This window comes from Panthera onca, chromosome C1, assembly GCF_046562875.1.
Source record: "Panthera onca isolate mPanOnc1 chromosome C1, mPanOnc1 haplotype 2, whole genome shotgun sequence".
Lineage (NCBI taxonomy): Eukaryota > Metazoa > Chordata > Mammalia > Carnivora > Felidae > Panthera > Panthera onca.
Window position 1 is genome coordinate 74,599,664 of NC_138346.1, and position 21,969 is coordinate 74,621,632.

At 38.7% G+C, this 21,969-nt stretch overlaps 1 protein-coding gene across 2 annotated transcripts in view; it reads left to right on the forward strand.

Annotated features, from left to right (window-relative positions):
• CYTIP (cytohesin 1 interacting protein) overlaps nt 1–20,708 on the forward strand; it is a 76,520-nt gene extending 55,812 nt beyond the window's left edge. For both annotated transcript variants that reach the window (XM_060626752.3, XM_060626750.3), the window contains 3 exons: nt 2,817–2,886; nt 14,436–14,502; nt 17,337–20,708. In XM_060626752.3, the coding sequence (XP_060482735.1) occupies nt 2,817–2,886; nt 14,436–14,502; nt 17,337–17,794 (595 nt within the window). In that variant the 3' untranslated portion in view covers nt 17,795–20,708. The remainder of the gene's footprint in view (nt 1–2,816; nt 2,887–14,435; nt 14,503–17,336) is intronic.
• The last annotated feature ends 1,261 nt before the right edge of the window (nt 20,709–21,969 follow it).

Below are 21,969 nucleotides of genomic sequence, written 5' to 3' on the forward strand. Positions count from 1 at the left end.
CATCTGCTTCCCATGGGGCTTCAGAAATGTTATGGTCTCTCACAATGCCTGTTGAGTGAATGAATAGGCTTTTTGTTCAGGATCACAAGAAGGGAGGCAGTGCACCAAAGCTTTGGGATCGGGTACAGACGTGTATTATCAGTCCCTTTTGTTTCTCAAGGTTTCCTCAAACTTGAAAGTATTGTCAACATCTAAAGTCAGAGGACATCAATAGCCCCAACATCTGTGTGGGAGGGATGATATTTAGAAAATTTATTTATTTATTTATCTTAATGTTAAATTCAACTAAACTGGCACCACATTCTCTTTGGATAGAGAGGAATTAGTCCAGCTTCCATGGTTGATATAATCTTGTGGTTAGAACAAATAAAAGGTCAGGAGGGCTGAGTTTTTTACTCTCACACCACAAGCCAATTGTTTTTCTCTTCTAGTGTTCCATTTAGCAGGAAGAAAACTCTGGTCAACCCTCCCTGCCCTGCGACACACACTCACACTTACTAATAGTCCAGACTTACTCATGGGAGAGTGTTCTTCCCAACTAGAGATTTGACTGAATTTTCTACCATACCATCCTTTAGAGCCTAATAAGACTTCAGTAATTAGTTAAAAGATGGAATTTCCTCAGTCATTCAAATGATATTTATTGAGCAAATACTATGTTTCCAGCTTTGTGATATAGGCTTAGGAGAGACAAAGACAAGGACTCTTGTAGTGCTTTATTATCTGTGGAGGGAGATGGACAAGGAAAGCCTTCAAAAGAAGTAATTTTGAAATTTCAACTTTTGGTTCCTGCTATTAAGAAAGTAAAATGAGGAACGGGGTAGAATACTGAGTAAGAGGATTCTACCTGCGTTTAGAGGGATCTTGCCTGAGGAGGGGAAATCTGGGCTGAGACATAAGGAAAAAGAAGGGGTGGTCATGTGAACTTCTGGTGAGAGCCTTTCAGGCAAAGAGAGAGGTCTGTGAATTCTCAAAATGGGCTTGGCATGTCCAAAAGATAGAGAAACAACCAGTGTGATGGGTGGTTGGTAGATTAGGGAGAATATAAGAAATGAAGGCAGGGAGTTGGCCAGGGGGCAGAGCATGGGTCTTGTCAGGCTAAGTAATTTAAGCATTTATTCTGACTAAGGTGGGGTGTGTGTGCATTATCTCGCTCATCCTTCACAGCCACCTTGTGATGTTAGTTTTATTTCTATTTATAGATCAAGTGCCTGAAGCTTAAGTTAGGTGGAATTAAGATCAATGATATAGTAAGTGACTGGGCTAGGATTTGACCACCCGCTCTGGAAGCCAAGATCTGTTCTCTTCAGCTACCCCACAGCTGCTCATTGCAAGCTGCCAATAGAAAATCCCCTGGATGCTCTTCAATTATTCTGGTCTAAAGCTTCAAAGATGTTCTTACTGTGTGTGGGACTCCTGATGGTCCAACTCTGTGGATCCTGTGAGTTCAGGGTAAAGGAGCTCTTTACTCCAGAGAAACTTGAATCTATATGGTTGGAGCCATATAGAATCCCAGGGAAAATGGTGGCAGTTAGAATCAGGAGGCTATGTTCCAAATGGTTGAAGTGGGTAGAACGCAGATGTAATTAAGGAGTAGTGGGTGGAGACAAATGGAAATTCAGACGTCAGGAAAATGAGAGACAACTGTATAAATACTGAAGAGGGTGACCAGTGTATTCCTGAGGTTTGGCACATAGACATTTATTGCTTGTTCAGCTCAGGTCAGCATTAAAGTTCCCACTGAAACAGATTCATAGGGATCCTCACTCGTGACCAGAGACAAGACCATCCTAATGAGAAAGGAGACAACATCTTGGCTTTCATTATCATTTCATTATCTTGGGAATGATGCTATTAGAAATAGAGAAAAATTCGTCTCCATATTTAATGCTATTATTCCCCCATGACTTGAAAGATTTCCTGAATCTTAATAGTTACAGCTTATTTGTCAGAAGGAATTTGAACCAATACTTTAAAAATATTTAGGTGTGTGACTAACACATGGAATTTGTTACCTTATTCAGATTGCTGACTTAGTAGTCAAAATAAAGGCCTCAACATGAGCCCACAAAACAAATCACTCAGGATAGAACATGTCCTTTTATTTTTAGAAAGGCATTTGGTATAGGGAGAAAAGAACAGCATCAAACTGATAATGCTAGGATTAAGGTTTATAAACTTAAAAGGTTCCAAGATGTGAGAGTCATATGAAGGTTATCATCTCTTAGTGGTTTCGGTTCTGTTTGTTCGAGCTGCAAAATTAAGTCAATTTACAGAGTAAAGGTCCCTAGCATCCCAGGAAAGAAAGGATGTTTCCCTTTTCCAAGAAAGAGCATGTTGCTACCACTGTTTGAAAATCCCTATTGCACGTTGGTTTCATTGCTGGACCCCTCATGCTAAGCATGACTATCTAAATTCTGGCACACAGTAAATGCCCAGTAAATATTCACCAAATAGAATAGGTGATTCAGTCAGAGACCATAAGAATAGATTCCATTAGAGAACAACAATCATTGCCATACGCTGGCATCTATAAAGCAAGCCACGGGTTACAAGTTAAACAGTATCTTTTCTTTCAACCTCCCTCTCTAGGGGACATTTTGTTTTTGTGTTGCTTTTGTTCCATTTTCTTTCTCTGAATATTGTCAGAAGATTCCGCCTAGGTGCAGATACTTGAAGTGCCATGAAAATAATAACATTTATGTTGCTTTTTTAAGTGTAGACTGTGCTCAAAGTGGCATAATCTACAAGGATGGTACTTGTTTGAAAGAATCACTCATGCTGTTCCCTTCCCCCCTCCCTTTCTCTTAAAACAGGATAGAGACTCTTAATGGAACAATGATTCTCAAAAGAACAGAGCTTGAAGCAAAGCTACAAGTTTTAAAGGTAATTTAATTTAATACAGTGAGGTACCTTTTTCATCCTTGAACGTGTGAGTGGTAGAATAAAAATCTATTTGAGGAATTGAAATAGCCCTTGAAGATGAAATGTCATGATGAGTCTAAACTGCTGAATTATCAAGAGCCACACAATTACCTTTACAGGAATATTAAATTCCACAAGCCAGTGCAAATCACGTTCTTCCTTCCTCCTTCCGTGTTTCTGTGAGGCTCAGAAAAGCAACAGGAAGGCACATCACTTGAAGAACTTTCATTCATGCACCTGTGATCTCTCTTGATTTACATTTTGTTTGGGGAAGAAACAAAGGAGGAGTTGCTGGTCTTTTCTTCATTTTTTTCCCCCGTGTTGCCTGTTTGCAGGAGGGCCTAGAAGTTTTGTTTTTCCACTTTCCTCTTCTGTGTCTTTCTGTTCAGCCTCTTTCTTCCTCCAGAAATCATCTCCCTCTGCTCCTGTGGTTGTCCTTGAATCTACTTTCATTGGCCAACACGCAATCAACTCTGAAGCGGAAAAAAAAAAAATTAAGTTTTCAGGAGACAGTGCATATTGCAGGATGTTTAGATACAATTCCCTGGGATGGCTTTTTGCGGGTCTTGAAAATCTCAGTTTGCTAGATGGGTGAAGTTCTGCCAGGCCATGAAGTACAGCCCTCACCTATGTGCATGTGAGTCATGGTCCTACAGATTGCAATGATCTCTTTATCCCAGAGATCTCCCCTGCATGGCAGTGAGGGGGTCAGTCTAAGCAGAGACCACACGGCCTACTACAGGCAGGTTGCTTGCCTGGACTGTGTTTAACAATAGCTGGTGTTTATTAATTTTCTTTGTGAAGCATGTACTTCTTTTCTTTTTAATGTTTATTCATTTTTGAGAGAACTAGAGAGAGCATGCACATGTGCGTGCCAGTGGGGGAGAGGCAGAGCTGGGGACAGAGGATCTGAAGCGGGCTCTGTGCTGACAGCAGAGGGCTCGATGTGGGTCTGGAACTCACGAACTGTGAGATCATGACCTGAGCCAAAGTTGGACGATTAACCAACTGAGCGTGCCTGAAGTGTGTACATTTTAATTTTTGCGCCCTTGAGGGTAGAGTTACTGTTTCTGTTTTATCTTGTATTCTTCCTCCCTCCCCCCACATCTAGTTCATCAATAGCCTCTGTTTCCTTCTGTGTCAACACTGATTTTGTACTCTTGTTATTGTACTTATTGCTATATTTTGAGTTAATTTGTAAAATTTCTTTAAAAATTCCTCTGTTCAGATTATGATGGGAATTGACATTTATAGAATAAATATCAATTGACATCTTTATGGTTTTCACTTTTCCTACTTCAAACATAGGACTTGATCTTTTAAATCAGGTTTTTTATGTACTTCAAAAATATTTTATAATTTCTTCATGCACTTCTATATATCTTTTATTATGTTTGTTCTTATGTACCTTCTGAGTTTTCTTGCTATAATAAATATGATCTTTTAACTGTAATTTAATTTATTTATGTTTATTTATTTTTAGAGAGAGAGAGTGCACATGCATGAGTGGGAGAGAGGGGAAGAGAAGAGAGAGAGAGAGAGACAGAGAGAGAGAGATTGAATCCCAAGCAGGCTCTGTGCTGTCAGACCAGAGCCCGATGGGGGGCTTGATCCCATGAATCGTGAGATCATGACCTGAGCTGAAATCAAGAGTTGGATGCTTAACCGACTAAGCCACCCAGGCGCTCCAATATGATCTTTTACTTTTAAAAGATCTTTTAGGTTGTTGTTATTTATTTTTGTGTAAATAAAAAAAATAATGTTTATTTTTGAGAGAGAGAGAGAGATTGAAAGAGTGAGCAGAAGAGGAGCAGAGTGAGAGAGAGACACAGAATCTGAGCTGTCAGCACAGAGCCTGATGTGGGGCTCAAACCCACAAACCGTGGGATCATGACCTGAAGTCAGACGCTTAGCCATCTGAGCCACCCAGGTGCCCCTGTGTAAATTTTAAATCCAGTAGTCTTGCTGAAGTCTCTTTATTCCAATGTATTTGTAGATTATCTTAGATTTTTTTATTTAGACACAATATTATCTGCAGATACTGAAAGGTTTGGCCCTTTACTCCCTGATTATTCAAATATAGCTGATCCTTGAACAACAAAGGTTTGAAGTGCAAGGATTCAGCTTACTTTATTGTAGGGGTACAGTATGTAACATAACATACAAAATATGTGCTAACTGTTTATGTTATTATTAAGGCTTCCAGTCAACAGTAGGCTATTAGTAGTTAAGTTTTTAGGGAGTGCAGAGTTATATGTAGATTTTTTTACTGTGCAGGGGTCAGTGCCCCAACCCCCCCCCCATGTTGTTCAAGAGTGATAATCTTCTTGTTCTTGACCTTAAAGGGAATGCCTCTAACATTTTATCATGAATATTTTGTATGTAATAAACAGTTAAATGTAAATGTAAATTACATTTAGGCTTTTTTTTTTTTTTTTTTTGAGAGAGAGAGAGAGAGAGAGCATAAGTGCAAATGGGGAGGGACAAAGGGAGAGGGAGAGGGAGAAGAGAGAATCTCAAGCAGGCCCCAGGCTCAGCATAGAACCCAATTCAGGGCTGGATCAAGTGTGAGATCATGACCTGAGCCGAAATCAAGAATCAGATCCTTAACTGACTGAGCCACCCAGGCTCCCCTATTTAGGTTTTAAAACTGTCAAAACTTAATTTGTTTTTGTAAAAGAGGGTATTCGTGAGCATCTTTTTGTTGTTGTTGTTGTTAAATAAACCTGGCTTCTTTAACCTTTTGTAGAAAAAGGAAAGAAATGTACAAAATAAACTGGTGGTGTTATTTAAAGTATGACTGATCAAATAGGACTATATTTCATGGAATAAAGTATTCTCCTGTAAAAAACACATTTCATGTTTCTAAGCAATTTCTGCTCCTTCAATGTTTTCTCTTGAAGTTTTAATATTCATACTTACCTATTTTTTAAATGATGCATGAATTTCTTCAATATACCCATCCTCTCATAGAACATCATAAGAACGTTAACATGTTTAAATGTCCATTTAAGACCCCATCTTTCTTATTATTGCTTGCCTTTGGAGAATTTTATCAACTTTTAGAAAGAAAAACTACAGGCTTCTGTTGCAGATATCTGGTAGTGAACAAATACACTCATACGTTGAACTGGCCTGCTTGCTGTTTTTTTCTGTTCCTTACCTCTGGGTTTACTTTCTTTTTTTGCCGTAGTACTTGCTTTTAGCAAGGGTAAGTAGGTCTTTCTTTGTCAAGAAAATCTTTCACTGCTACTGCTGAAGGAGAGTTTTGCGAGGTGACTGAGTTATTCTTAGCTGATGCTCTGTCTCCTGAGCACTTTAAATGTATTGCGCCTTTGATATTTTTGTTTATGAAAGATCTCCTATTTTTTTATCCTTTGTAGGTAATCTGCACTTTCTATATTTTCTTCTAAAAGGTTTAAAGTTTTTCTTTTTTACACTTGCATTCTGAATGCATCTAGAGTTAAGTTTTATATGTGATTTGAGATGGGATTCTAATTTTCTCTGATTCTCATGTGAATACTCAGTTCTCTCAGTACTACTTATTTTATAGTCCGTCTTTTCCCCCAACTGAACTGCAGAGAAGCCTCTGTTTTCAAGCACGTTTCATATATGCATGGATTTTCTTATGGGCTCCGTATTCCAATCCATTGTCTATCTCAAACTCAGTTATTTTACCTTAAATATTGGTATTCCGTTGAGCAAAACTTCCAGGTTATTCTTGGTTCTTTGATCATCTATATAAATGTTAGAATCAGATTGTCAAGTTCTGTAAGTACATTTTAGAATTTTGATTGATACCACATTTTATGTAGATAGCTCAATTTCAAAATGCTTGACATTTGTATGGTATTGAGTTTTCTTAGTGACAGACGATCTTGCCATTTTTTCGCCCATCCTCCCACTCCCCACCCCTCTGGCAACCACCAGTTCTCTGTATTTTTTGAATCTGTTTTTTTTTGTTTGTTTGTTTTGTTTGTTTGTTTGATTGTGGAATTTTTTTGGATTCCACATAGGAGTGAAATCCTGTGCTATTTGTCTTCCCCTGTCTGATTTATTTCACTTAGATAATATCCTCTAGGTCCATCCATGCTGTCACAAATAGCAAGATTTTATTCTTTTTTGTGGATAATATTCCACTGTTTATGGACACCATTTATCCATTTCTCTATTTATGGACACTTAGGGTGCCTATATATCTTGGCTATTTCTTTTAAGTTTATTTATTTTTAGAGAGAGAAAGAAAGAGAGAGAGAGAGAACATACATGTGAGTGGGGGAGGGACAAAGAGAGGGGGAGAGAGCATATCCCAAGCAGGCTCCAAGCTGTTAGTGTGGAGCCCTACTTGGGGGTCGACCTCACGGACTGTGACATTATAGCCTGAGCCAAAATCAAGAGTGGGGCATTTAGCCAACTTAGCCACCCAAGCACCTCTCTATTTTTAAGTTTTTGAGAAAACTCCATACTGTTTTTCACAGTGGCTGCACCAATTTGCATTCCTACCAATAGTGCATGAAGTTTCTTTTGTCTCCACATACTCCCCAGTACTTCTTATTTCTTGGGTTTTTTATATTAGCCATTCTGACAGATGTAAATGATATCTCATTGTGGTTTTGATTTACATTTCCCTGATGATAACTGATGTTGAGTGTTTTTTTTCATGTGTCTATTAGCCATCTGTATGTCTTCCTTGGAAAAAAATGTCTATTTAGGCCCTCTGCCCATTTTTAATGGGATTATTTGGGGCTTTTTGGTGTTGAATTATGGAAGTTCTTTACATATGTTGAATATTAACCCCTTGTTGCATATATCATTTGCAAATATCTTCTCACATTCAGTTGCCTTTTTGCTTCATTGGTGGTTTCCTTTGCTGAGCAAAAGCTTTTAATTTTGTTGTAGCCCCATAATTTATTTTTGCTTTTGTTTCCCTTGCCTGAGGAGACATATCCAAAAATATGTTTTTAAGACCAATGTCCAAGAGATTACTACATATGTTTCCTTTTAGGAGTTTTATGGTTTCCTGTCTCATATTTAGGTCTTTAATCCATTTTGAGTTTATTTTTTATATGGTATAAGAAAGTGGTCCAGTTTCATTCTTTTGCATGTAGCTGTCCAGTTTTCCCAATTACTGAAAAGACTATTTTTTCCCCATTGTATATTATTAACTCCTTTGTCATAGATTGATTAACCATATAAGTATGCGTTTGTTTCTGGGCTCTCTATCCTAGTCCATTGATCTATGTATCTATTTTTGTGCTGGTGTAATGTTTTGATTACTTTGGCTTTTTAGTTTATCTTGAAATCTGAGATTGTGATACCTCAAGTTCTGGTGTTCATTTTTAAGATTGTTTTGGCTATTTGGGTTCTTTTGTGGTTTCATACAAATTTTAGGATTATTGTAGTTCTTTTTTTAAATTTTTTTAATGTTTATTTATTTTTGACAGAGAGACAGAGCATGAACGGGGGAGGGTCAGAGAGAGAGGGAGACACAGGATCCGAAAGAGGCTCCAGGCTCTGAGCTTTCAGCACAAAGCCCGACACGGGGCTCGAACTCACAGACCGCAAGATCATGACCTGAACCAAAGTCGGATGGTCAACTGACTGAGCCACCCAGGCGCCCCTTAATTTTTTTTTAATGTTTATTTATTTTTTGAGAGAGAGAGGGAGATAGAGCACAAACAGGGGAGGGGCAGAGAGAGAGGGAGACACAGAATCCAAAGCAGGCTCCAGGCTCTGGAGTCAGCACAGAGCCAATGCGGGGGCTCAAACCCACAAACATGAGATCATGACCTGAGCCGAAGTCTGGTGCTTAATTGACTGAGCCACCCAGGCGCCCCAGGATTATTCTAGTTCTTTAAAAAATGCTATTCATGGAGTGCCTGGGTGGCTCAGTTTGTTGGGCATCTGACTTTGGCCTTAGGTCACCATCTCATGGTGCCTGAGTTTGAGCCCCATGTCAGGCTCTGTGCTGACAGTGCTGAGCCTGCTTTGGATTCTCTTTCTCTCCATGCCCCTCCTCTACTCATACTTTCTCTCTCTCTCTCAAAATAAATAAACTTACAAAATACTGTTTGTCTTTGATAGGGACTGTATTCTGTATTGACTCTTTAGGTTACTTTGGGTAGTATGGACATTTTAATGATATTAATTCTTCCAAAGGGTGCACATTGAATATATTTCCATTTGTTTGTGTTGTCTTCAGTTTCTTTCATCAATGTCTTACAGTTCTCAGAGTAGAAGTCTTTCACCTATTTGGTTAAATTTATTCCTAGATATTTTGTTCTTTTTGATGCAATTATAATCTGCTACTTCATTATTAGTGTATGGAAATGCAAGAGGTTTCGGTATTTTAATTTTGTCTCCTGCAACTTTACTGAGTTTGTTAGTGTTAATAGTTTTTGGTGGAATCTTCACGGTTTTCTATATATAGTGTCATACAAGCTGCAAATAGTGACAGTTTTACTTCTTCCTTAACCAGTTTGGATTCCTTTTATTTCCTTGTATGTCTGATTATCATGCGAGGACTTCCACTCTGTTGAATCAAAGTGGTGAGAGTGGACATCTTGTCTTCTTCCTGATCTTAGAGGAAAAGTTTTCATAATCTTACCATTTTTAATTGTTTTCTTTATCTCTTTCAACAGAGTCTCATAATTTTACACAAGTAGATCCTGTATGTCTTTCGCTAGATGTATCCCTTTCTATGAATGACTTTTGTTTGTATTATAGTTTCGTTATAAAAAATAAACCTTTTGATTGAGGTTGATGTATAGATACATAAAGTCAATTTTTATGCTGTCATTCAAACTATCTTGTTCAAACTATTGCTAAACTATATCATTTAAACAAATTATCTGTAGGTTATTTTGGGTTTTCTGTGAAGATAGTAACCGTTGAGAATAACAGTTTCTCTTTCTTCATTACATTGACTATAGCCTATAATACAGTGTTGAATAGAAACTATAATAATAGGCATCTTTGTTTTTTCTTGATTTTAAAGGGAATTCCTACTTGTTCCTATTAGGAACGAGCTCTCTCTATGAATATACTTTTCTGATTTGGGATGCTCCCTTCCATACCAAATTTACTGGTAGTTTTTATAGTGCGTGTGTATTAAATTTTATCAAACACTGCTTTCTGCATGTATTATTCTTGTTTGTGTATTTCTAAATTTTTTTTAAATTTATTTATTATCGAGAGACAGAAAGACACAGAGTGTGAGCAGGGGAGGGGCAGAGAGAAGGGGGAGGAGACACAGAATCCGAAGCAGGCTCCAGGCTCCGTGCTGTCAGCATAGAGCCTGATGCAGGGCTCGAACCCACAAACCTCGAGATCATGACCTGAGCTGAAGTCGGATGCTTAACCGACTGAGCCACCCAGGCACCCCTCCTGTTTATGTATTTTTTAAAAATCTGTCAATATGGCAAATGACATTTAAAGATTTTCTAATGTTAAACTACTCTTGCATTTCTAGAAGAACCCAACCTAGTCATAATTTACAATCATTTTTTTATATAATTGTAGATTTGATTTGCTAATATATTCTTTAGGATTTTTGAAGGTAGCTTCATTTATAGGTAAATGGCTACGCAGTTTTCTTCTCTCAAACTATCTTTCTTTAGTTTTGGCATCATGTTTTCTGGACTCTTAGCGTGAGCTGGGAAGAATCTTCCCCTTTTCTTCTCTGCTAGAATTCTTGTAACTATCTGAATCATCTGGGCTTAAGGTTCTTTTCTGGTGAGAATACTTCTAAACTCTGTTTCAGTTTCCTTATTAATTATAAGACTTCTCAGGATTTCTGTTTTGTTTGTTTTGTTTTGTTTGAGTCAGTTTTATTGAATTAATTTTTTTGTTAATAAATTTTCAAATTTTTCAAATTTATCGAATAAGTTGATAATAAAAATTCTATTCTCATATTTTTATTTTCTTCACAAGAAGGATTATGTCCCCATTTTTACTTGTACTACTTTTTATGCCTTTTTTTATGGTACTCTAGAGGATTTTCTATTTTTGAGTCTTTTCAAAAACCAGTATTTCAATTTGTGGCAATCTTTTGTCTTTTTCTGGTGACTTTTAAGATGTTCTTTTGTCTTTGCTGATCTAAAGTTTCACTGAAATGTGACTAGGTCTGGATTCATTTCTAAATTTATATTGCTTAAAAAATGCACTATCTTTTCAATCTAAAGACTTATGAATTTCTTCAGTTTTGGAAAACTATCATCTTGATCTCTTTGAATATACCTTCTTCACCATTCCCTGAATTATCTTTTGGAATTCATGTTGGACATATTTTAGAATCTTTTGATTTATTTCCCTTGCTTCCTAACCACTCATATTTTGTATCACTTTATCTTCTTTGTTAGGTTCTTGTTTAGTTCTTCAGTAATGTTGTATTTATGCTGTATAGAATGAGTTATTTCCATCCAGCTTTAAGGATTAATTGATTCTTAAAAAAATTTTTTTAATGCTTATTTATTTTCGAGAAAGAGACAGAGACAGAGAGTGAGCACGGGAGGGGCAGAGAGAGGGGGAGACCCAGAATCTGAAGCAGGCTCCAGCCTCTGAGCTATCAGCACAGAGCCGGATGCGGGTCTCGAATTCATGAATCGGTAGACCATGACCTGAGCTGAAGTCAGACGACTAACCCACTGAGCCACCCAGGCGCCCCAGGATTAATTTTTAATTTTCAGATCATTCTTTTTCATGTCTATCCGTTCTCGTTTTACTTCTTTGTTTCAGATTTCTTGTTCTGATCAACATTGGTTTCATTTCTTCCTCAGAGGATTATAAATATTCCTGTTTTAAAGTCTTCTTTGGACACTGTTCGTTTTCATTTTATTTGGAGAGAATCCATGTGCTGACAATCGGTTTTCTAGTCTTTCATACCTTTGGACTTTATATTGCCCATTTCCCTTATATGGTGGTCTCTCCCTTACCACTCAATATTGTGCTTGGGTTTCCTCCACCCTGCACTTTCAAGGCTCCCAATCCCAAGCCAGGGCTGGCCGTGTGGATGCCTTCTAGAGGGTTAGTGTCTTGTTTGGCTCAGGTCATGAGGCTGCATTTTTATACAATTGCCTCTTTAGGCTTGAGTTCTACATGAGCCATGGCCACCATTAGCAGCTTTTCTCAGCCTCATTTTCATGGTCACGAGCCAGAAATGTCTGGATCTGATGTGTAACCAGGGTCAAGTTGGCTTCCCCTTCCCACAATGACATTTAGTTTGTGGGTCCCACATAAGTACGCACTGATCTTTCAAAGACTCTGTGAGGCCACAAGCTCTTCTTTAGAAAGAGTGGTCCCTTCTGAGCCATGGCTTCAGGGATTCCCTTTCTCAGGACCTCTGATTCAGATGTTTAACATGAAAACAGCACATCCGCTGTGCTAGCTGGAGGGGCTACTTTTTAATCTAACTCTGCTTTTTACTGGGTTCGTAGCCCTTGGGAAGTATTTGGTATATTGCACCTTTATTTTCTAGTCTGGAACTTCGTAGGACAGTTAGGAAAATTAAACCGCGTATTATCCATGAGAGCACTTTATAAAAGTCGTAAAGATGGAAATGTTTAGCTGTATGTCTCACGTATATTGGAAATGTTGGAAATACATCCAACTCAAAATACCCGTCTGTGAGAGTTGAGTTTGATTCCAGGAAGCCATCCTTTGATATATTCATTCAACCAATATTTACTAAGCAGCTGTTGCATACCAGGCCCTGAGCTAGGTACACTGAGGCAATAGGGCCCAGTAGGGTTAGATCTCCCACATGCTTTCATTTTCTTCTGATGGCAAGAGCTCTCGTTGGTCCAAATATACCACTGTAATGTTAAGAACAGGCAGAAACAGATTCTGAGGAAAATGGGGAAGCTTCCACAGAGACCAAAAACTCTTAATCACTTTGACACATTTGCTCTTTACTCTGGTGTTTTCTTGGTTTAAATGATGACGTGCCTAGATAACTGGACCAAATCAACGGATTAGATATTTTAAAACATTTGTTTTCACAAAAAATAACTATTTGGCAAGGCCTGACTTTGTATTTCTGAAAGCAAGTGCAAGCTTCTCTCTGTGTTTAGTGTTGATTGTCAGCCTATGCCGTGCTCCTCTCCTGGACTCTATTCTCTTGCAGGAGATAGACCCCTGTAAGGAGGAAGGCGCTGGATCCTAGTTCTTTTCTCCATGGGTCCTTAACTCTGACATTCATAGGACCACAGTTTGCACAAATAAAAGGAGCTGTAATTCAGGTAGCCCGGCCATCTTGTAGACACGCTGACTAAAGTATAATGTAGAAAAAACAAGACATCAACTGAGCCAGGCATTTTATGGCTTTGATTTAGTGCTTGCATATCATATAGGTAACTCTAAGGGTTGATGCTTAGTGTTACTGTTACCAAGGCTTGGAAAATCCCGCCCACTGATTGTTCAGTCCCTGAACTGAGGAAAGCCATTCTTCCCTTAAGCATTCGACGATATTCTTGTAAGTGTATTATTTTCTTTTCCTTAGGCTTTCCCCTTCCAGATGTGCTTTTTTCCCTCTTTCTTTTCAGCCTTTATCTACCTCTTCCAGACTGTTTCTTACCGAGCAGTGCCTGTTTCCAACTAGGCTGCCTTTCCTTTGGGATGAAGCGGCCATAGGCAAATCTGAGCTGTGCCTGCCTGCTGGGCTTGCTGTGGGGATGGCAACAGGCAAGGACTGGGGTAGGGTAAAGGCCAAAGGATGTGAGGGACAATGAGCCTCTAGCTATCCTTGTCAGATGGTTTCTGCCTGGCTGGCTTTGATTTTCCTCACCTCAGCCCCTTTGATGGGTTAGGCCAGGTCTCCTGAGCAGTCTTGACTGACAGCAGCCACTTCATTCCCACCCTGGGACGCTGTTCTCGTGCTGAGCAGCCAAGGAAGGAAGCAGTTAAGTGAGGGTCCTTATTAGCAGTGTTCTAAGTTTAGCCCTCCAAAGGAAGCCTTTCAGACAGGCCAGCTTCCCCTTTTTGGTATGAAAGATAAATAGGTGTGCAGCAGAAAACACTGGTTTAATGCCCCAGGCTTATAGAATGATGGCATTTACTGAACATTTACTAAGTTGTAATCACTGTTCCAAACATTCTACATCTACTAACTTACTTAATTTTCATGACAATCCCAGGGTCTGGATTCTATGAATGCCTTCATCTTGTGTGTGGGGGAAGCCTAGGTGGTAAATCCTTGCCTCAACAGCTAGTAAATGGACACAGACCCAAACAGTCAGTTATGTAATATTTAAAACAAATGAAAATAAAAAAAAGTCATTGTTTCTATTGTCGATTGTTTCAACTCATTGGTGCTACTAGATTATTTCTTGAGAAAGTAGCATTCCCAATATCCCCCTTTTGTATAGAAGATAATCTTCTGAATGAATGAGAGGGTTTGTTAGTGCTAGAAAGAAAGGAAGAAAAAAATTAATGACAAATCTTAACACCCAGAAGTAAATTGCTACCTTCACTGGGGATTCCCAATAATTAACACTTTTTCTCTTCTTTATCAGCAAACCTTGAAGAAAAAATGGGTGGAGTTCAGATCTCTGCAGTTACAGGAACAGCGTCTGCTTCATGGTAAATGTGACTTCCTGTTCAGAAACCACACTAACATTCATCTTTTTTTTTGTATTTCTGCCTCTATGTTATTTTAAGATTATCATCGTTGTAAGAAAAAATTGTCTGGCATGGATCAGGAATGCTAGTGTATGTTTTTTGTCATGACTTTTGGAGTGACCTATGTATCTGGAGGGTGAGTAAGTCCAGTCACCTCCTCTCCTCCATACGTGTAACACATCGGCACATGAAAACATGCACATGCTCACATGCATGTGCACAATTGCAAGAGGCACGTGGAGATTTTAGAAGAGCCGTGGATGAGTTAAATTCCTGACAATGTTTATGGCTCGGGGGTTGTGTGAGTCTCAGAAACTACGGAAGCTGGAATGGTAGCACGCTTCTTGGGTAGAGCTCCTGTCATTTGTTCATATTATACAAGTTACATGAGTGCAGAGAATCTCTTCTTCTTGGCCCATAAACCCAAGACAGAAATCGGAATGATCATCCCAATAGTCAATGCATGGCTCTCGCAATTGTGTGAATTCTGAAGGGAATGGGTTGATTGAAAAAATTGTTGATGCGACATTTGCTATGTGACTCCTGTAACCTGAGGAATGAACTTGCACATACAAATAATTCACTGAAACCACTAGGTATGTGGGTGTGAAACATAGGTTATATCTTCTTAAGATAACACTGAGCTAAAGTCTCCATTTATAACCCAGAATGTCTGTTTCAAGTCATAACTTATTTATGGGAAAAAAGACATTTAATTCATAATTAGGCACTAATGTATGACATAGAAGTTTGTGTTGAAATTTTGTTCTCTTAAATGAAATTTATATATAAGTTACTTCTCTTTTGTATGTTTTAAAATTAATATTAAAACAATTCTTAATAGATTCTTTTTTTTGGGGGGGGGGGGTCTGAAGTGTCCTAGCAGGACAGAGGTATAAAAATCCAGCTACCTCCTGGATTTCTGTAGACTTGAGAGTGTTTAGGAAACCTTTGCCTCCCCTTCTGGAGCATTCTGCAGTGGAGATGGGGTTTGGTCTAATAAGTACAGGCAGTTCTGGGGTTCTATAGGAACAGGCTTGTATGGACAAGGTGTTTCGTTCAGGATTAAGGGAAACAACTCCGCATAAAGCCACTTTTGTACATGTTCTTTTTGAGAGATTGAAGGACTTCTTTAGTTTACTTTTTCTAGGCCTAGAATAAATACACGAGGCATGAGATTCTCAATGGCTTTCCAATCAAAAAGAATTCATCACCTCGTTGACAGATGATGTAAAGTAGGTTTTATTAGTAAAAAGGAAAACATTATGACTAGTCAGTGCAGGGCTCACATATTGAACCTTGCAGATCAAATAGAAAAATAAAGTCTCTTCTATTTCTTTTCCTGAAGCAGAGTCACCTTCTAATTATGTCATTCTCAGGCTGGTATAACAATTAATCCCCTTTCTTTCAGCAGCATACCAACCAACTCAGGTAGTACATAAGCAAGTGGGGTATGGACAAGATGGATGTTGGTGTGCAATTAAAATTTGAGTTTGGAGAGCCCAGATACAGAGAAAGGTTGATGAACAAATTTAGCTAAGCCGATCAAATTCAACTTGTACAAATGAATTGTTACTTATTTCAGGACAGGGATGTTTTCTGGGCACAGTAGCATTCCAGAGCATTTAGGTGTTAAAGTAGTCTGGGAAGAAACAAGGAATATTGAGGCTGGAAGGTATTTTTTTCTGTTTTAAACACCTTTTGAATTCTCTATAATCAGCCTATAGGTGCAGGTTATATAACTGTGTTTCCCATATACTTCAACTTATGTTACAGTAATTATATAATTGTTTAAAAAATACAGTACCTTGGGGCATCTGGGTGGCTCAGTCGGTCGGGCATCTGACGTCGTCTCTGGTCATGATCTCACAGTCCGTGAGTTCAAGCTCCACATCAGGCTCTGTGCTGACAGCTCAGAGCCTGGAGCCTGCTTCAGATTCTGTGTATCCCTCTCTCTTTGCCCTTCCCCTGCTCATGCTCTGTCTCCTCTGTCTCAAAAATAAATAAAAAAATTAAAAAATAAGTAAAAATACGGTAACTAAAAATCAGAGGAACTAAATGGAGGAAGTCCATAAGACAGCATTTCCCCAAGTATATTCTTTATTTTTTTCCCCAAAGATATTCTTTAGAACCCCATTTCTGTGAGAATTTTAGTGAATGTTGCAGAGTCACTTCAGTTTAAGAAATAATACTCTTGGGGGTGCCTGGGTGACTCAGTCGGTTGAGCATCTGACTTCGGCTCAGGTCATGATCTCACAGTTTGTGAGTCAAGCCCCATGTTGGGCTCTGTGCCGACAGCTCAGAACCTGGAGCCTGCTTTGGATTCTGTCTGCCTCTCTCTCTGGCCCTCCCCTGTTTGTGCTCTGTCTCTCTCTCTCCCCAAAATAAAACAAATTAAAACATTAAAACAAAAATAAAACATTAAAAAATTTTAAAAAAGAAATTATATTCTTGGAGATTGACAAGTCACCCTGGCATACTGTCAGATGAGTTTAACTGTTCCTATACAAAGAATCTTGTTTAAATTTATTTCATTTAGCATTACCATTTCTGTGACTGTGGAACACTGTTACATGGAAGCTAGTCCATGAACAATAGTTTGGGAAACACCCCTACAAGGTTTATCAAATGGCCTCAAAATAAGTCACTTGTTCATATAGGTGAAGCTCAGTGAAAAATATTGTTCACTTTTACTCTTTCTTTTTTGCGCCCTTTGAAGAGAAGTTTTGTGTATTTACTCGAAGGGAGTGATGCTCATATGCATTCCACAGTAGACTCTCTTTTCTGCGTTCTAGGTGACTCAGGTAACTGCTCGAGTTTGGAGAACATGGACATAGATGAATCAGTTTTGTTTGGAACCCTGCCTGGGCCCAGCCCTGCCCTCCTGGACCGGAATCGATTATCCAGCGAGAGTAGCTGTCTGAGCTCCATGACGATGGACAGCGAAGATGGCTACCAGACGTGTGTGTCTGAGGACTCAAGCAGGGGAGCCTTCAGTCGACAGACGAGCACAGATGATGAGTGCTTTGTCCCCAGGGATGGGGACGATTTTCTGAAGAGGTCTTCTTCGAGGAGGAACCGAAGCATTAGTACTGCCAGTAGTGGGTCCATGTCCCCCTTGTGGGAGGGCAACTTCTCAAACATATTTGGGACCCTGCCCCGGAAAAGCAGAAGGGGAAGTGTCCGGAAACAACTCTTAAAATTCATCCCCGGCCTTCACCGTGCAGTGGAAGAGGAAGAGAGTCGCTTCTGATGGGCTGTCTTGCCCTTTTGTATTAGCTTATTTCGTAAATATCTCTAGACTTGTTTAGAACAACTCCACCCGGCCTGGTGGGAAACTGTGGAGGGATTGCAAAACTGAAACCCCATTTCATGGCAATAGTGACCTTTATTTAAATTTTTGTGTCATGATTTTTGCTTCTTAAGTCGTTTTGTAGCCAGGAAAGCTCTGTTTATAACCAGAAGGTAGGGGAATTAAGTCATAAGTTAGATACTATAACAAATTAATGCACATTCCTGCTCATTTTAATGCTGCCTGTGAAGGCAAGGGTTATATTTATTTTCTGGATTATCTATGTGAAAAACTGAGAACTTTTCAGAGTCAAGTGTAAATAAAAGAGTGACGGAATATAATTATTTGGGATACCTTCCGTAGGTTCATTGGTAGGTCACAGAACCTTATGTTTGCTTAAGATCAGGAGCCTCCAGGGAGGCTTAATAATAGGCAATTTTGAATGTTTTCTGCTTAAATCTGTGAAGGATTATAAATAAAGATGATAGTCAGCTATGTTTCACAAACACAGCAACAATAAAGCAGGAAGCATATAAGTTAATATTAGGGTTTAGATCCATGAGATCCATGGAAACATGTTGTCTAATAGGGGTGCTGAGGAAGATTATGATACGGCCTTTTTTATAGTCAGCCTAACCAAAATAGGTGAGAATGTCACTTACGCGATTCAACTTTTGTTCTGCCTAAACTTTGATGGCAAGTCTAGAATTCTCAAGATCCTGCATACAACTTTGTAATCTTTGTTTTTGAGCAAATGTCTGAAATTTGAAAAATTAAAGCCAGGAAAAGGATTTTTCTCCTGTAGAGTTTTTCACATTATTCCTCACTTTATATTATAGATTCCACAGTTACTGCCTTAGCATTTTTTTGCGTGTTGGTCATGTTAGTATCACATTACTTCTAGCCTTTCAATGACATTTTCATTCAGTATCCATTTGAAGTCCATGGTTATTCTGTTCTGGTGATACAGCTGCTCATGACCTATATTCTAGAGTAGACAGTGTAATAAATAGTCCTTACTGATTTACTGATTTAAAGCTGTGTGTGTGTGTGTGTGTGTGTGTGTGTGTGTGTGTTTGGGAGAAAAAGATGTTTGATAGGTGACTTTGAGTGGAACCACACGAAAATCAAAAGAATGAGTCATTTTGAGAAAAAAAAAAGGAAGCGTGAGGAAGCCTGTAGGGTAATAAATGAATGTTAAAAAATAAAATATAAAAAGATTTCTAATTGGAACCTGCTTTCCACTAATTATTTGAACTTAGAATTATCCAGTCGGCTCTGCTTGAGAATCATTCATATGAAAAGCAGTTTGTAGTGTTTCACAGGAACAGTTAGAATCCTGTGTACCACTTACTGAATACCTAGCAGGTTAAAGATGCTTTCCATGTGATCCAACCCTGTTAGATAGGTGTTAGGCCTACAGAAAGGAGGAGGAATTCAGAGAAGTTCCCATGGCCAAGGGCGAGGCTTACATCGAAAGCCATTTCTTTCTGGCTCTGGCCTATCTTCAGTCTTTCGAGATATTGTTTACTCTTTTGCTGGTTCTGTGTGGTCATCACCACAGAACTTCCCCCCACCCCCACTCCTCAGAGAATACATAAAGCACACCCCTCAGAGACTCTGCATGGACAAAAATTGTCTTTGGTAAAAAAGAAAACAAACGCATTTAGAATAACTCTTTCTCTTGGCCTCCACAGGCTAGTTTTCAAATATGGGCACATTAATAGCTACGTGGTTAACAATACATTTATTTTCAGCAAGGGCTTGCAAACCAGTTGTGATTGCCTGACACTGTTTATTTCCCATCATAGATTAGAACGATCATCTGCAGTGTATTTTGTTAACCTTATTTTGCCAAATCCGGGGGAAAGAAATCATCATGTTTATTTGAGGAAAGATGACTTTAAATTCTTCTACAACGTGATCAGTGTTTCAAGAACTTCCACAGATCATCTGGGAAAGCAGGTTATAGGTTATTTGCTTTTCTTCTGGCTTTAAGTGTTAAATACATCTTCCTTACAGTAATCGTCAAATCTAAAAAAGTTCAGGGAAGGGACAGAGCAAATTTTACTATAGTCTGAGGTAAGAAGAATGAGAGTCAAGAGTTTGATATGTTCTGGAAAAAAAGAAAAGCACTTTTTAACCAAAGTACAGGAAGGAAGGGTATCTCATGTTTTGTGTGTTCACAAGTTGTAAGAAAACTAGCTGTTCAGTGGAAATGTGGGTAAATTTCTCACAGCAGAGCTTTTCAGACTTGTGACCTCAGTGGGGCTTTAGAAGACTTCATTTCTCTAATCTTTTGGAGCACAATGACTCACTTTGATGTAATTTTTGAGAAAATAATTGAAAAGCTAAGTGCTTTGTTTTTTGCTTATCCCAAAGTTGTCAAATATGCGATATTGGTGGATTTCACTAATTGATAACTGGTTGTGAAAATGCATTTTTTGTCGCATGGCAGGCATCGAGAAGCCAAGTTTGAATGAAGCATATTGAGAATTATTCTGTCATGTGGCTAAAGGAACACCACCTTTGTGGTGTCAGAAACGTGGGTACTCTATTTTATGAAATGAGCTTTTCTTCATCACTTTCTACTTTGTAGTGTTTTTATATCTTAGTTGCATGTACAAATAGTATTAAAAATCCTAGTTTGAACTGAAGAAATCAAACTTGGGTATAATTTGTGTGTACTGATCATACAGTATAAGTATTTATGGATGTATACAACTTAAGTATAGTAAATACTACATAACAACTATATCGAATCCTTCAGTTTATAAGGTTATTGATACTTTGTATCTATTTCCTTACAGAATATGGGCAATAAAAAAAGTTAATGCCTTTCTGGAATAAAGAATGCTATTCTTCAGTGTCAGAAGTCTCTTCCCTCCCTTTCTCTCCCCCCTTCTCTCTATCTCTATCTCTTTACCTATTCACCTTAAATGAAATGATTATTTTAAAAGCAGATTTTTAAGAAATCTGGGATGACCTCTTGATACCTAATTTTTTGACATTTTTATTTTTTATTTTGTAAATAAATTTTTTTAACATCTATTTATTGTTGAGAGACAGAGACAGACAGAGCATCAGCAGGGGAGGGTCAGAGAGAGAAGGAGACATAGACTCGGAAGCTGGCTCCAGGCTCTGAGCTGTCAGCACAGAGCCTGACGTTGGGGCTCGAACCCACAAATCGCGACATCATGACCTGAGCCAAAATTGGACCCTTAACTGACTGAGCCACCCAGGTGCCCCTGACATTTTTAAAAGGCATTACCTACTTAATTGAGGCTTTGCCCTTGTATTAGCTTTTTGATGTTTAACACATTACTACATACTTAGAGGTTTCAAACACATTTATTAGCTCAAAATTTGTGTGGGTCAGGTGTCTGGGCAAATATTAGCTGGGTTTGCTCATGGACTCATGAGGCTGCAATCAAGGTGTCATCTGGGATGACTTCTTACCTGGAGTTCTGATTGGGAAAAGAAACACTACTAAGCTCCCTCAGGTTGCTGTCAGAATCATTTCTTCATGCCATAGATAGGATTCACGGAAGCTCGCTCACCAAAAGCCAGCAATGGAAAGAGAGACCGCAAGCAAGGCAGCCTTAAATAATGCAATGTAACCATACAGGTGACATCATCTTTGCCACATCGCAGGACATGCTGCACAAGTGACATCCGACCAACTGTGCCACATTATGTTAGACGTAAGTCATGGGATCCATCCAAGCTCAAAGAGCAGGGATGGCACAAGGCGTGAATATCAGGAGGTGGGGATCAAGGAGGTGCCTTAGGATTTGTTCACAACATCATTCAAGGAGTTCACAAACTTGATAATACAGTGAGTCTTTTCTAAACTTCTTTGAGTAAATATAAATGGAGAATGTTAACAATTTTTAATACAGAAGTAGTAAGATGAAAGAGTTCTGAAATTAAAGAACCTGGCCAAGATTGTATAACTAACCAAAAAAGCTGAAGAGGAAACTGAATTCAGGTCCATTACTGACCTCCCAACATTGTTGCTCAGGTGCATGAAATATTAGGAAACTTCAAAGAATATTAAAGTGTGAACTAGCTACTTCCTTTAAAATTCTTCTCAGGGAATTTGAGTGTATTTAAGTGAATTCAGTGATCGACAC